The sequence below is a fragment of the Chiroxiphia lanceolata genome, chromosome 3 (genome assembly GCF_009829145.1).
Source record: "Chiroxiphia lanceolata isolate bChiLan1 chromosome 3, bChiLan1.pri, whole genome shotgun sequence".
NCBI lineage: Eukaryota > Metazoa > Chordata > Aves > Passeriformes > Pipridae > Chiroxiphia > Chiroxiphia lanceolata.
The window spans coordinates 43,363,394-43,378,970 of NC_045639.1; the positions used below are offsets into that span (position 1 = coordinate 43,363,394).

Consider the following 15,577-nt stretch of genomic DNA (forward strand, 5'->3'; position numbering starts at 1 on the left):
ATTACAGAAGAAAAAAAATCGAACAAACTGTCGAAGCTAATTGCAAAATATCTTTGTTCTGAGTGGAAGGACAAAAAGAATTAGGGCTACAGCACTGAAGTCTTAGTTGATATTGTGAATGGCATGTCCTATCTGTTCATGGTATTAAACAGTATTGGGTTGGATCCTTAGATGGGAAAAACTGGTCTATTTCCTTGGTAGTGTTGTTGCTGAACAGAAAAGCATACTGAGTGCAAGCTTAAATATGTTTTTGAGTAGGAGTGCTTTCCTGGATTTAGGCATGAACCTGGTAGGTGAAATTTCACTGAAATGTTAAATGGTCAGACAGAAACACATAGTATCTTTCTTCCATAACCTGATTACGTATTTTCTGTGTTGCCTGTTAATTCTTAGTTTATGGAGGTATTACTAAAGCAATAAAAAGGTAACCTAAATTACTATATAAACTTTAATCTCTAAGAGACAAGAACTTATGTAGTGTCCAGTTCAGTGTGTCCACAATGCCTGGCTTAATTTTAATTGACTTGAATTGAACATGTATAGGACATGTAGCAAATGCATTATGAATTTCAGTTTACTGTTGGCTTTTTTTCTTTCTGTGTGAAATTCTACCTAGGCAGATAACCCACAGAACCTTAAAGAGTTCTGTGTATTTTGGGAAGCAAAATTTCTTTGGTAGTATGTGATCAGCCCCTGGTTCTGTTCCTGCCTAAGTGGAAATTATTCTTTCCTCACTGTTTGCTCCTCGTTTTCTTTCTGATTGCCCTATGATTAGCACATTAAATGCTATACTGAAGCTAGTGGACTGCTTGTTGAACATAGGTACTTCATAGATTTTTTTTTCTGTTCAACATTTTCAGTATACATATGGGATTATTTTAGTGTTTCATGTTGATGGAAGATCAGTCGTATGTATATGAATATCATGTTTCTTTTCATCTAAATAATTTTGGTTACCAAGTTTTTTAATAGAGTTCAACAATAAGTCAAAAGATCTGTGGCTTTAATTTCTAATAATGAAAGAAAGCGTTTTGATTTTCTTTGGGATTCCAGTGGGAGTTTACTGGTCACCACAAATCCTAACTTATTTAATTAACACTAGCATTCATTTGATATTCTTTGCAGATACAAACAGAAGAGTGTTTGCAAACTGGTACAGAAATTCCCCATGGCTTCAACAGTGGAGATTACCAGCCTTTCAGCAGTAAATGATTTTTACTCTTGTATCCTTTGTATTTTGTATTTTCTTTGTAGTTCTTTGGACTTAATGACATGGACATCAGTAAGTAGCATCTGGTTATTTACTACTCCTTTTCTATTACAGTAAAAAAGCTGTAATTTTTTGTGATGTTGAACTTCCTCCTTGGATATAAATTTTTAGTGCTTTAAGATTTTTGGTGCTGCTCATAGGGCAATAAATACAACAGAGTTTTGATATTATATATTTATCTTTATTTTTGTCTATCTATGTGCTTTTGTTCCTTTAGATCAGTTTAACTTTAACACAGAGATCTGAACAGATATTGTACTTACAGCTGGCAGTAACCGAGCACTGGAAGTTTTTGACCTCAATGCAGGCTGCAGCACAGCAGTGATACCAGAAGTTCATACTAGATCAGTCCATCAGATCTACCAAAATAAGGTATATACTTTATTGAATTTTATTTGTAGTACCACTACAACACCATGAACAAAAAAATTAGAGGGTAAAAATATAACAGATAGTAATAGTTTTTTTTTATATGTTGGGGAGAGTGGGAAAGGACAGGAGTCTGTGTGATAAAGTCTGTGTGATAAAGGCATTCAGATTTCATTTGTTCTCTAGCGTAAAGGAGAGAGCAGTGAGAATGACTGAGCAAGCTTGCTATTAGAGAAGTGTTTATTACCCTTTGCCTTACTTTTGCTAGACTGTAATACCATAGTTCAGCAAAAACTTTTCCTTATGTAACTGTTCTCCTCTAAAGTTCAATCTGACATTGTCTGATTTATTCTGAAACTTCAGAAACAGCAACAAAAAAAATTTCTCAGTATTGCAATGAAATAGATGGCTAAAACCCTCTCATCCTTGCTCTTTTTTTTCCTTAAAGATTGATTTGAGTGTTTGGAGTTTTTATGGTACCATACATTCTGGAATGCCTACTGTTTTAGGTCTGGTTGAATGTGGTTCTTCTCTCCCAGTTGGAAAGTCCTTGCTTCTGTGGATTTAAAACTGTTCCTTATTATTACTGTTGTAGAACTCTTTGTGGGTTTTCCTTATAGATGCGATCTGGAAAAACACTTAAAATTGTGCTAACTATTTCAGTACTGTTTGTAACACATATAGGCTTAAGGTTCTGGCTTTTCTTTTTGCTTGGTCAGCTTAGTGCCTTCAGATTATTTAATCAAGAAAAACTTTAAGGCTGCAGGCAAGTATTCACTTGGGAAAAAAACCAAGAGGTATGTGGTATAGCAAAGAAAATTGATCATTTTGAGGGAAAATGGTATATCAAGGTTCTCTTTTTTTTTTTTTCATTATATAAAATTAATACTTTAGATAAGTCAAAAGGAAAATTAAACACCATTATTTTATTACATTGGATAGTTTAAAGCTATTAGAGTAAACATAACTCTGCATTTTCATTAAGATGATATGCTAAAATATATTATAAACTTATAAAAACATGCAGAATGCTGTGTGCAAACTACATCCTGTTTAAAGTCTGAACCCCATTGGAATCTAAGGTTAGCTAATGGTAAGAGTTGATGCCGTAGAAGCAGATCTGTGGAGTGAAACAATTGATGCTAAAGATTTAGTGTCTACACCCCAAAATTTATGAAGGCTTTTCTTTGGACTATTCCTAATTTCTTCCTGTGGACTGAATACTCATTAGTAATTGCAGTATATATATATATACATATATATATATATATACACACACACACATAAATACACATATATATATTCTACATTAGGGAAGGTATGTTCCAATTAAGTGTGGGAGAAACCTATTAGCAAATTATTAAGTACATAGGATATCCTAGAAACCTGGGAGTTCAGCATGACATTCCGTTATTTTTGGTTTTGGACAGAGGCAGCTGTAAGCAAGTACCTATAACATGCATTGTAATTACTTTGATTTTAAATTGTCCCTTTGATCTATTCTATCGATTGCAAGAATTGCCAGTGTGTAAAATTCATCTCAGCCTGCAGTGTACTTGATTAAGCTTGTTATATCATTCCATTGCTTTGCATACTAACTTTTAAGAGACATGGTAAAAGGCATTGATTGAAATATCAAAATCATGTTCCCGTCATAGAGTTTAGGAACATCTGAGATACAGAAATAGATGGCAATTTGAGATCAGGCCACAAAGATTCATGGCTTTAGTGTTAATAATACATTTATAATGCTGCAAAAAATATTTTCTGGACAGGACTCTGTCGTTGCGAACCACAAACATTTGGATGGTATTATGCTCTACTAGCACATTTATATTAATTTTCACAGAAACAGCAAGTTTTCAGTTTTCTGCTCAGACCCTTTTATTTCAAAATTCATTGGTTCATTAGTTAGGAAATGCACCTGATATGAAGTCTGAAAAAATTAATAGGCAACTCAGAAATTTCAGTTAGTTAACTTCTTCCTAACCATAGTTACAATGCTGTCTAAAGGTATGTGCTTGCCCGGAAGATATGGAGTGCTTTCTGAGACATCTATTGATCAGTGCCTTTAGCATGAGCCAGCTGGATTATTTGGATGACATGAATGGTGCTCATATGGAATTAGTGAAAGAAGTAGGGATTCTGTTGAACCATGTCCTTGAGGCCAAATTTTATGTGGAAGTTACCATGTAGTTAGTCTAGAGAGAAGCTGAGAAGGGATTACAGTAGTGGATAAGCAAGATGATGGGGCAGAGGCAAGTGATTTGTCTATCAGAATGAAAGAATATAGTTTCAAGAGTGTGTGGAATATGCTACTTTTGTTATCAGATTCTCCTAAATAATAGATTATCATAAATTAAGGGACTATAAAAACACAAAGTGATAAATAAAATTCAGCTTTTATATTATCCCAACTAGTACATATTTTCTTGTCTTCTATAATCGATATTCAGTAGCATATGTATTTTGAAGATACAAGTATAGCTATGTATTGGTAAAGTGTATTACTGAGAAAATGGTGTCAGGGCAGGGAAGGAACAAATGTATTACACTTCTTACCTAGTTCATTAGTTAGTGTATTCTGCAGTAAAGGAGTAGTGCCCAAAGTAAATGCGTATGCGTCTGTAGAAGTTTTCATATTTAGCTCTGTGATCATTGCTGGCTGAAGCGAGGGGTGGTGAGTAAAAGTTCCAAAAACACAAGAAGAAAGGGTGCTCTGTAACTTTTAATGAATGCTATCCTTTGGACAACTATTGTCTTTGTCTTTTGCATTACTCTTTTTTTTTTATAGTTATACACAGCTAAATGTGAGAATGTGTAGACTTTGTTGGGAAGTCTGTTGCACAGTGCATTTTAATTCATCTGTTAGAGCAAGCTATACACCAGCTTTCATAACAAATAGAAGATTCCTGGCAGTCAAACAGTGATTGCGGGAAATTACCTTGGGGTTTCTGTGATGTATTCAGCCAAATCAAGAATGTGAATGGTAAGGAAAAGAAAGAAAAAGTTTCAACTGTTTATATTTAGTTCCCTGGAGAAAGATGTTTGTAGCCAGCAAAATGGCTGGGATTTGCCAACGTGGATGTTAAAAAATCATAGGTTTTAGACTGGATTTAATGATTTTAAATGAACAAATCCAAAATTAGTCCTGTTATGAATAAATGCGGTTGATACTGAAGTCAATGGAAAGCGTGCCCACTTAGCTCAGGACTAAACATGTCTTATAGTTAATTGTTGAACTAATCTTTGATCCCTCCCTTTTCACTGCCCTTATTTCCTCCCCTAAACTTCCCGTAATGTCTTGTGCAATCACAAAAAGATCTTCCCCTATGTTACATCATGGATCCCATGCCCTGATATTTAGTAATCCCCAGATGACCCAGAGAGCCTCTCCCTTTCTTTCATTATGGTGGGTGTCACCCTTGGACCAAAGGGCTTATGGCTGTCCTGGGACAGTGCTGAGAGGAGTCGAGGCAGTGTTCCATTTCTCTGACTGGGTTATGGGACTTCCTCCACATACCAACTTTCCTCTTCACTCCTTTGTGTATGTGCAAACAAGCTATTTTCACATAACCTAACAAACATTTACTGTTTATTTCTTAAGTGGACTGAATTCTTCACTGAGAGCATGGTTGGTCACTGGACCAGACTCCTCAGGGAAGTGGTCCTGGCACAAAGCCTGTAAGAGTTCAAGGAGCATCTGGACGATGCTCTTAGTCATATGATGTAGTTCTGCAGGGAGCAGGGAGTTGGCTTCCATGATCCCTATAGATCTATTCCAACTCAAGATCTTCTATGATTCTATAAATTGTAAAACTATCTATAAAACACCATGAGAATACTTACCTGAAACTGATTTACTATTTTACAGGGATCATCCTTCAGCACTCAGCAACCTGAAGCTTACAACCTTTTCATGACCACAGCTGCAGGTGATGGCATCAAACTGTGGGATTTAAGAACACTGAGGTAGGAATGAATTAGGTACCTTGGAATAAAAAGCCATGGTTTATCTTGTCATACTTGCTGTGATATACCAGTAGAAACCTGGATGTGGAATAAGGTCTACAGTCAGACCTTTAAGAAAAGAATGAAAGGCTGATTGAAATTTACTAATTTTAAGAGACCAAACAGAATGCTCATTTCTCAGTTATAGTTATAATATGTGGAAGCCACTAAATATTTAAAATTTATCACCCATGTTAACTTACCTTTGTAGATCTAATTGTGTGTCTATAATAGTATACTGAACTGAATGCTAATGGTATTTCCAAACCAGCATGTCATTACCGCTAAAAAAGGTAAAATTTATGGTCCGTCTTTTAAAATATAAATGCGATTGTAACAATATTACTACAAATCATGTATGTAGTGCTATAAATTTGCATAATACATTATCATAAGCTCAGAATTTCTGAACACTTGGCAGTATTATGCTGGGGAAAGCTGTGGGACAAAGGAATAGCATGTCAGGGAGGGAACATTGCTCATGAAAATAAATACTTGGGGCTTGTGCAGGCTAAAAGAATTATGTGTAAAAGAAGGGGGGTTTGAACAGGAGGATGTTAAAGCTCTGAAGAATAATTTCATATTTGTTTTCTGTGAATGTAAACCTATATTTATTGAAAGATGTAATATAATTTTTCTAGTACTGAATTTTCTATCTGGGCAGTGCTGAATGAGCCTTTAATTTATTTCTATCTTTCTATGGTAAGAATATGTTAAATCTGCAGGGGGCATGTATGTTCTTTCCAAGAGCATTTCTGTATTAGTTGCACTGAATACCAGAGAGTAATGAAACTAGAGACTGCTGGGGATTGGAATCTGTTACCTTCTTATGTTTTTCTAATAAACTGCTCAAACTGTGTTGCTGAAGAGTAATGAAACAGTAGCAAGCTTTTCACAGATCACTTATCTATCTCTTTGTTTCTAAATACTAGTATAAGTAAGGTAGGTGAATGATAAAATAGTTAAAGTGTAAAATCTGGACAACCAATTAAATGAATATGCCTTGGGAAGGGACTAATTTATGTATGTTATTGCTCTATATTTAATTTGGCTAAGTCAGTGTATTCTAGTGTCTGCTGTGTTCTATTAACCAAACTTCAAAAAAGTAATTCAAGTCCTTAACAACAGACATTTTAAGAGTGCTTATTAGGTATTATGTATATGCGTGTATTTGTCACACATTAGACAGTGATCAATGGTATTAACTGTTGTGGAGAAGAAATAGAGAAAATGAATCATTACTAGCAACTTTCAAGAAAAAAAAAACCAAACAATTTTTTAAAATGAAATTTTCTGTCATTGCTCAGACCAGAGACTGAGTGTTCTATATTTTGAAATCTCTTCTTGAGTTCTCATGAGGGAAACTCTTCAATTTTTCCTATGCATTCACCAGGTGTTTTTCACATAAATAAATTTAAAATGTCTGAGTTTGGAAAGCTCTATCTGAACTTGGAACAAGTCTCTGCTCAAGTGTTAGATCTACTATAGTTACTCAGACTGAACACTTTTGCTTATTTTTTCGGTTCATAGGTCTTGTCCAATCAAATCCAGTCCATCCCTTGCACTGTTGAGTACTTACAGGAGAGATTAGTTCCTAAACAATCTTATGGTGGGCCAGCACCTTTAATCTCTTAAAACTGTTGACTTGTAAAGTTGGTGCATCAGCAACTGTGTTTTAAATGGCTCCTCTGGAACGACCTCTCTGTTTCTGCTTCGGGTTTGCCAGAATAGGGTCCCTTTAGTGAAATCTTTGTCCAGTGTTCTTGAAATATAGCAAAGGTAAGTCCACCTTCTCATTATAGTGTTTGCAGTCTTGTGGATAGTAACACTATCTGCAAGATCTCACCTTTACTGTCTGTTAATTTTGTTCTACATATCTACCCTAGACATCCACAGTGAAAATTTTGCTTTTATTTAATCTGCTTCTTCCCCTTAAGAAGTCTATCCATTGTTATTTTATGTGATAATATGGTAAAGTACCAATTTCTGATTAAATAGGGGGAAGAAAAACCCTCCAATACAGTGCTTTTCAAACTGTTGTTGAAAGCATGGGAAATAATTTGCAGATTAACTCTGCACAATTTCCCTAGGACTCTTAGGGGTTATTTTATTCAGTTTCTTTGAGGATTGTTCCTTTTTTTATTTTTATAACATGCATTCCTTTTCTCACAATTGACTGAGGAGTCGTAGCAGGATGCTCAGGTTCTTTTTTGATCTTTGCTTAGATTAAATCTTCAGACATATTAACCTGGTCTACAGCTTAATAAGTTTTGAATATATTGATATTTTTGTTCTGAATCCACAAGAATTTTTCTGTTCAGTCTCTGTTATCAAACTACATTTTTTTTCCCATTGAAAATTCATTTAACTTATCTTTTCTTTTGTTCCTAAAGTTGGTGAGAGTATTTTGCAACTTCAATTTTCATCATCTTTTCTGGATAAAGCTGTGAATCTGTCTGTCTCTTTCACTATTGATGGTCTGGAGGCATTTCAAAATTGCTTCAGAGAGTGCCAGAAAGTCTTATGGGTTCCTCTGAAGGTGGTACAAGAAAAGGCATTTTAACTTTCTGATGTTGCCAGCCAACCTCACACAGCCCGGTCATCTTGCCAATAAATGAGGGAATCTTGGACACTGCCAGTGGCTTTTGGATTTACTCAAAGTCCTGATTCATTTGCTTTGAAATGCATGGGTTTGTAAAGTTTCATCTGAATCTTTTGAATATTTTTATACTTCTCCTGCATGCTCCTTGTTTATAACTATAGCTAAGAGAAGAAAAGCTCCAGACAATCTACAAAGAAGACTTAGGAATAAAGAAGCAAGAGGAATAGTTTTTTTTGGGGAAGAAGAACCAATTATGGCTACTGTTCTTCCAGGTTAGGATAATGAACTATGAGGCCTTATGAATACATGCTTTAGGGTAAGATAATGACCTTTGACCAACTTCCAAGACATTTTGAAGAGCAGTTTAAGTCTATCTTTCTAAAAGAATGGCTGCTTGCAGAAGAAGTAAAATTGCTTTTTCTTGTGAAAGCAGTGAACACAGGGGTTAGACTGCGTGGAATCTGATTACCAGCTTCAGGATTCCCAAGAAAGACTCAGGCAAACATTTTATGTGTAGGAGGTACAAAAGGTTAATGTATTCTTACATTTTTTGAAGGAGTTGAAGTGTTCTTTGTGATGAAATATTGTAGAATCTTATTTCATATGACGATTTTTAATCCTGCTTTACCAATCTGGATCCATTCAATTTCTCACTTCCTCCCACTTGTAGATTAGATAACTCTGTGTATTAAATGTCCAGAAGAAAGGAAATTTCTTTCATTTGTTACATTAGGAAGAAACTATAAATTCAAAATGTTGCCCTTTTCACTTTATTAAATGCGTTTAGAATATTGACTAAACACTTAGTAGCACCAGCTTACATTCACTAGCAAAGCTTCATAAATACCCATATCTTCATGAATGGCTGATATTGAGAAAAACGGTGAGTCCAGATTTCTGCAGCTTTCCTTGCATGATTCATTCCAAAGAGTTGCTTTCCTAAAGAGAGGTTCCAGAATGTGAAGTAGTGTAAACATTTCCTCCCCAAGGTGGATTTCAGATCTTCTGTAAAGCTTTTAGGCACTGATGTGACTCTTCCTTGCTCATCAGTAAATTATGGCTAAAGCCATAATACAGTAAAACTTCATCTTTCTTTGTGCCAGTAATTGGAGAGCAATGCCACGGAAAGGGACCTGGGCGTCCTGGTTGATGGGAAGTCGAATATGAGTCAGCATCCAGGAGGGCCAACTGTGTCCTGGGGTGCATCAGGCAAAGCATCGCCAGTGGGTTGAGGGAGGGGATTGTCCTGCTCTGCTCTGCATTGGTGTGGCCTCACCTTGAATATTGTGGCAGTTTTGGGCACTGTAATGTAAGAAAGATATTAAGTTCTTAGAGAACATCCAAAGGAGGGCAACGAAGATGGTGAAGAGCCTTGAGGGGAAGCTGTATGAAGAGAGGCTGAGGTCACTTGGTCTTTTCAGCCTGGAGAAGAGGAGACTGAGGGGAGACCTCATTGTAGTCTTCAACTTCCTTGTGAAAGGAAGAGGAGGGGCAGACACTGGTCTCTTCTCTATGGTGACCAGTGACAGGACTCAAGGGAATGACCTGAAGTTGTATCAGGGGAGGTTTAGGTTGGATATTAGAAAAAGGTTCTTCACCCAGAGGGTGGTGGGCACTGGAACAGGTTCCCCAGGGAAGTGGTCACGGCACCAACCTGCCAGAGTGCAAGAAGCATTTAGACAATGCTCTCAGGCACATGGTGTGACTCTTGGGGATGATCCTGTGCAGGGCCAGGAGTTGGACTTAATGTCCCTTCCAATTCAGGATGTTCCAAGATCCTATGTTGTCAGTGTACCTGTCTCAAGTCCTGCCTCTAGCCTTGTTTCCTGCATAGATATTGACCTACCTTCTAGTTAGTTTGCTTTGAGTTCTGTCTCCAACGGACCCATGTAGCAGCATTACCCCCAACCCTGTATCTGACTACATCTCCTGCTGCTCCTGACTGGACTACTGGGATGGACTCTGGATCTTGTTCATCATCTCACTTCTGCTGGTACTGTCAGTGTTACCAGCACACTACTTTGCCTACCCTGTTCAAATACAGTGGGACAGTGCCCTGGTCAGTGATGACACTGTACCATGACCACCACTGGCTTCTCACTCATTTTCTCTTTGCAGCAATTTTCCCCTGTAGCAGCCCCGCTCTTGCTGCACTCTGAGAGGTATAGTCACCATTATATTTATTTTTCACACAATGTACATAGGTCTGCAAAAAGCACATGGATGAATGCTTTTATCTTGTTTCTGCTCAGAAAAAAAAACCTGCTAAGTTGTTCCTGGTGATTATCAAACATGTGATCCATGTAGTCAATTGGAATCCAAAAGCTGCTTAATGTTCTAAGCAATGCTCCTAACTTGAATTTCTTCCACTTCTGAAAGGGATAGTAAGAGAGAGAGAAAAATATTTTGGGTGGGTGAAGAGCTGCTCAGGTCTCTTCATGTCCTACAACACCAAAAAAATACTCTGGTCTTATCAGCTATTGCCTTTCATTTGAAGGATGAACACTTGCATCAAAAGCAGACTTCTTAATCTTAAAAATTCAGCTTTTGGCAGAATATGAGATGAAACAAGGCACAAGTTGTCTTTATGACTGCAGCTTAGGGGTTTTATATGTTGCCTTACAGTATCCATTCAATAATCATTCCTATCTCTAGCTAACCAAGAAGACATAGTTTCTATAAACTTCTGATGAAAAGGCCCTTCAGAAAGGGCAAGAAGGAGGACCCACAGAACTATAGGCTAGTCAGTGTCACCTCAATCCGTGGGAAGATGATGGAGCAATTAATTGTGGAAACAGTTTCCAGGAGCATAAATGACAGTGCATTTATCTTGGATAAATCTACAGCATGGATTCAACAAGTCATGATTGACTAGTTCAATAAACATCTATTATAAAATTACTGGCTTGGTCGGTGAGGGGAGAGCAGTGGATATTGTCTACTGTGACTTCAGTAAGGCTTTTCACACTGTCTCCCATAAGATTCTCATAGAGAAGCTGATGAAGTATGGACTGCAGAAGCAGACAGTGACAAGGAGTATTTGTGCTCAATTAGATACTGCTGCTTTGGTTTGTGTTTGGCCCAGCCACTTGTGAAAGTTTGTTCTTTTCCTGCCAAGTTATGAGAAAACAAGCACTGATAAATGAGAACTTCATCCCTGAAGCAAGCATCGTGTATAAACTGAATTACTTGGTACCTCATGATTGGTTGACTGTCCTCCAAGGGCATTTGAAGAAGAAAGTGAAGAGGAGGAGGATGAAGTACGCTCCCAGACTCATTTAGAAAAGACCCCCTGCGCAAGTGTGGGAGGAATTTCAGGGTACCCACGCATGTGCACAAGAGATGCCACTTGCGTAACAGGGGGTGGGACTGAAGGCCTCTAGCTGGGTGGTGCTGGCCTCACCTGCCCAGGTAGATGTCACCAATTAATTGTATAAAAAGCAGAGAGCTCATTTGGGGGGGGCTGTAAGCGTCACATCAAAGGACAACGTTGCCTTTTGCGGGGACGCCCATTATCTTGTGAGCCTGCCGACTCTCTGAGAATGCAGGTTCTGCTACGGATAATTCTAGGAATTCTGGGTCAGTAAGATAACTTCATAAGCAACACCTGGGTGACTGGGGAAATTGTACTGAGGGCTTATTTTTCTCCTTCCTCTCTCTTGGGTTTCTCATTTTGTTGGCCACCTCTTGGTAATAAATATTGTTTTTTGTTGAGCTTTCAACAGTGTATGGTTTCAGTTTCAGCATCCTTCCGAACTTTCCCTGTTACAGAAGGGGTGAAAACTGTCCGAATGGGAACCTCACTGGGTGATGATAACTCACGTGAAGTCTAGTTGGAGGCCAGTAATTAGCAGCGTACTCCAGGGATCAGTACTGGTTTCAGTCCTGTTCAGCATCTAAATTAACTATCTGAATGATAAAGCAGAGTAAATCAAGTTTGCTGGTGACACAAAACTAGGAGGAGTGTCTGATACAGTGGAGGGTTGTGCTGCCATCTACAATGGCCTCAACAGTCTGTAGAACTGGGCTGACAGGAGCCTCATGAAGTTCAGCAAGGGGAAGTGCAAAGTACCCCTGGCACCAAATGCAACCCCCAGGCACCAATATATGCTAAGGGGGGGCAACTAGATGGAAAACAGCTTTGCAGAAAAGGCCACCAAGAGGAACATCAGCTAGAAAATGTGCCTTTGTGGCCAAGAAAGCTAATGATGTCCTGGGCTGCATCAGGAAGACTGTTGCCAGCAGACTGTGGGAGGTGATGGCTCCCCTCTCTTTAGCATTGGTGAAGCCACAGTGGCTCTATGTGGTCAGTGAGGTTGTATAAGATGACCTCCAGAGCTGCCTGCCAACCTCAGCCATGATGTCAGTTTGTGACTCTATGAAATTATCATTTGTTCTTTACTTGCCATAGAAATATAGGTATGGAAAACTTACTGGGGGAACTGATGTAGTATTGAATAAGAGAGCAAGATGGACAATAACAGATGAAATTGAAAATTAATTTAGAAGGCAGGAATGGGACAGCTGTGCTGTGCTGTCAGATGTGCTTGTTATCTACTCAGAAATGGGGAAAGCAGGGAAAAGTTAGTACAGTCCAGTTTAGAGGTCTAGGATGCTGCCATGGTAGGTGTGAGGAGGTAGATGTGATAGCTGCTAGACAACTTTTGATTACTGTAGAATATTGAAGGTAATGAGAATAGCAGGGACAAGGTGTTAGGAGTAGATCCCAACTCCTGCCACACTAACATCTTAAGTGACAGGAACAGCCTGCTCTGACTCACGCTCTGATCAGTTGAGAAACAGAAGTTCAGCTGCTCTAATGCTGTTTGCTGCTGAAGTAGCCATTTCTCATCAATTTCTGAAAAAAAAAAAAAAAAAAGAAAGGCATTGGTTGTGTATTGGACCTCAGTGAAAATTTGAGGACTACTGGACTACTTGCACAAACTGAATTGCTTCTGCAGAATACTCAGCTACCTGATAATGCTTTGATGTATGATCCCAGGGAAAATCAGTTTCACCTTCTTTCAGCCTCTGAAAGGATTAGCCAATTGTATAAAAGATAGTTTTAGACATTAAGGTAAAATCTCCAACTAGTATTATGATCCTGTGCAACATATTTTAGAAGAATTCCCACAGCCACATGGAACTTATACATTTTCTCACAATTGCACTTTGAGAGCCTTAGGGTCAGAATTGCGGTTTGAATGAGATACTTCAGTTTTGAGATACTTTTTAGTTTGCATCTCCACTGTGAACTAACTGCTTGACATCATCCTAAACAAAATACACATATACACATACTCAGAATTTGATTACTTGGTTTCTTCTGAATGTGAGGATCTCATGATTTATCGTACTTTTTTTCCTTGGAGCCTTTGTGTCTAGTTATATGGATTCTGAGGGATAAAGCAGTGGCTGGAGTTCCTCCAAGTTTGAGAGTGGAGATGCATGAAAGTATAGAGGATGGGCAACATGTAGTCGCTGCTGGAGGCTAGGGTGAAAATATGCTGAGCTCCCACTTGAAGGATTTTGTTTGTGTTTAAAATGAAACCCATATGTATAGTACATCTAAGGTAGCTACTGCTACTGTCAAGTTATACTTGGATTCTGCAGAACCTCAGTGGATCTGTTGGTACTGAAGGGTCTCTAAGCAAATACCAGAGCACTGGGAACAAGTAACAGAGTACAGGGAGAAGGGGTTAGAAAAAAAAAAAAAGGCAATGTTGGTTTGCAGTTTTTTTTTTTTAAACAAATCATGTAGAATTAAATAGACTTATTTATGAAAGTATCCCCTTATTCATGAAGACACACACCATTCCAGCATCTTTTGCTTATAAAGACAGATAATATATTTCATTTTTTTCTAATATTCTCCAAGGTTTTTTTGCAACATAAAAAGATACATATTTTGGAATGTAGACTAAAAGATGTACAATGGAGAACATAGGGAAAACTTGGCTGTTTGCTGTCCCATGCAATTACCAGATGTTTGTCATGGTAACCTCTGAAAAACTCTGACCAGAAAAGCATTCTTAGGAGGCTGGACAGCATGCCAGCTGGCCACATAAAGCCTGCAATATCCAAAATAATTTTGATCACCACCTGTTGCTACTTAAAAAAAAAAAAAAGGATAAAAAAGCCTGAAAAAAGAAAACCCCTAAAAGAATACACATAGCATCTATCTATTTATTCTAGGATTTTTTTGTCCATTTTTTTCCATTGCTGTGATACTTGGAGTTATCTGGAGCTAATAGATTGCATAACAAAGATTCTACTGAACTCTGTGGAAAGTTTAATTAGAATAATTTTTTTTAATGTCTTTTTAGAATGGGATTTTGAGGGGGTGGGGAAGTAGCTAAACTTGTAATAGAACATATATCCTGATATAAAGGAAAAGTTGAACAGGAAAACCATGAAGAGAATAGAATCCAGGGTATGGGTTATTACTGTGGCTGTACTAGCACAAGGAAAGAGGCACTGTCCTATGACTCAGACATTGCTTTATACTGCTGTGGTATAGCAGAGAAAAGATCAGTGAAAGCCTTGGAATACTGTTAGTTTTATGTATCCATTTATAAGTGAAGCAATTGAGTTATTGGTCACAAATATAGAGGAGTCAAATTCTTTTGAAAGGAAGTGGTTTGCAGCATTTTTTTAGTAGACTCTTCTGTGAAGCAGAAACACCCCATTGATGAAGTTATCTTTTACAGCCCCTGAGAATGAGGTCTTAAAGACTTAGAAGTAGTCCAGATGACCAGTGCTTTATTAAGGAAGAATACTCATCCTGAAGACACGATCAGGAAGGACAATGGATATATGAATTTTGTTTATTTTTCTCAGGAGGAAATGTCTTTCATAGGATTCTGATATATCTTACAAGTATAAGATTAAAAAGAAACTTTTTCTTCAAATTTTCTATTAGAAGGCACTCAGAAGGAAAGAAAAACCTCCCTGAAATTTGTAAGCAGTGCAACTGGGACTCTGTCTGAGACAAGAAAAAACATGATTAAGGCTGATTTTTGGGAGAGATTTACTCTACGCAATGAATAATATTTGATAGGAGCCTAACTGAGGGCAAAATCTTGCAATGCCACATCTGACCATAAAGGGGAACAGCAGACATATCAGGCTTATGTTTTATTTCTGTCTGTCTAGGATATTTGAAAGAAAGATGTCCTCAAAGTTACAATAGTGCCTTTGCAGTTAATCACAGTATTGCATCATGATTGTGGTTGGAAGGCGCCTTTGGAAGTCACCTTGTCCATCCACCCTACTTCAAGCAGAGTCACCTGGAGTCAGTTGCCCAGCATTATGTCCAAATGACT

The 15,577-nt window shown here is 37.8% G+C and overlaps 1 protein-coding gene across 3 annotated transcripts in view; it reads left to right on the forward strand.

Moving 5' to 3' along the window:
• WDR27 (WD repeat domain 27) overlaps nucleotides 1-15,577 on the forward strand; it is a 100,415-nt gene that overhangs the window by 26,602 nt on the left and 58,236 nt on the right. For all 3 annotated transcript variants that reach the window (XM_032683846.1, XM_032683848.1, XM_032683847.1), the window contains 3 exons: nucleotides 1,126-1,223; nucleotides 1,521-1,642; nucleotides 5,514-5,611. In XM_032683846.1, the coding sequence (XP_032539737.1) occupies nucleotides 1,126-1,223; nucleotides 1,521-1,642; nucleotides 5,514-5,611 (318 nt within the window). The remainder of the gene's footprint in view (nucleotides 1-1,125; nucleotides 1,224-1,520; nucleotides 1,643-5,513; nucleotides 5,612-15,577) is intronic.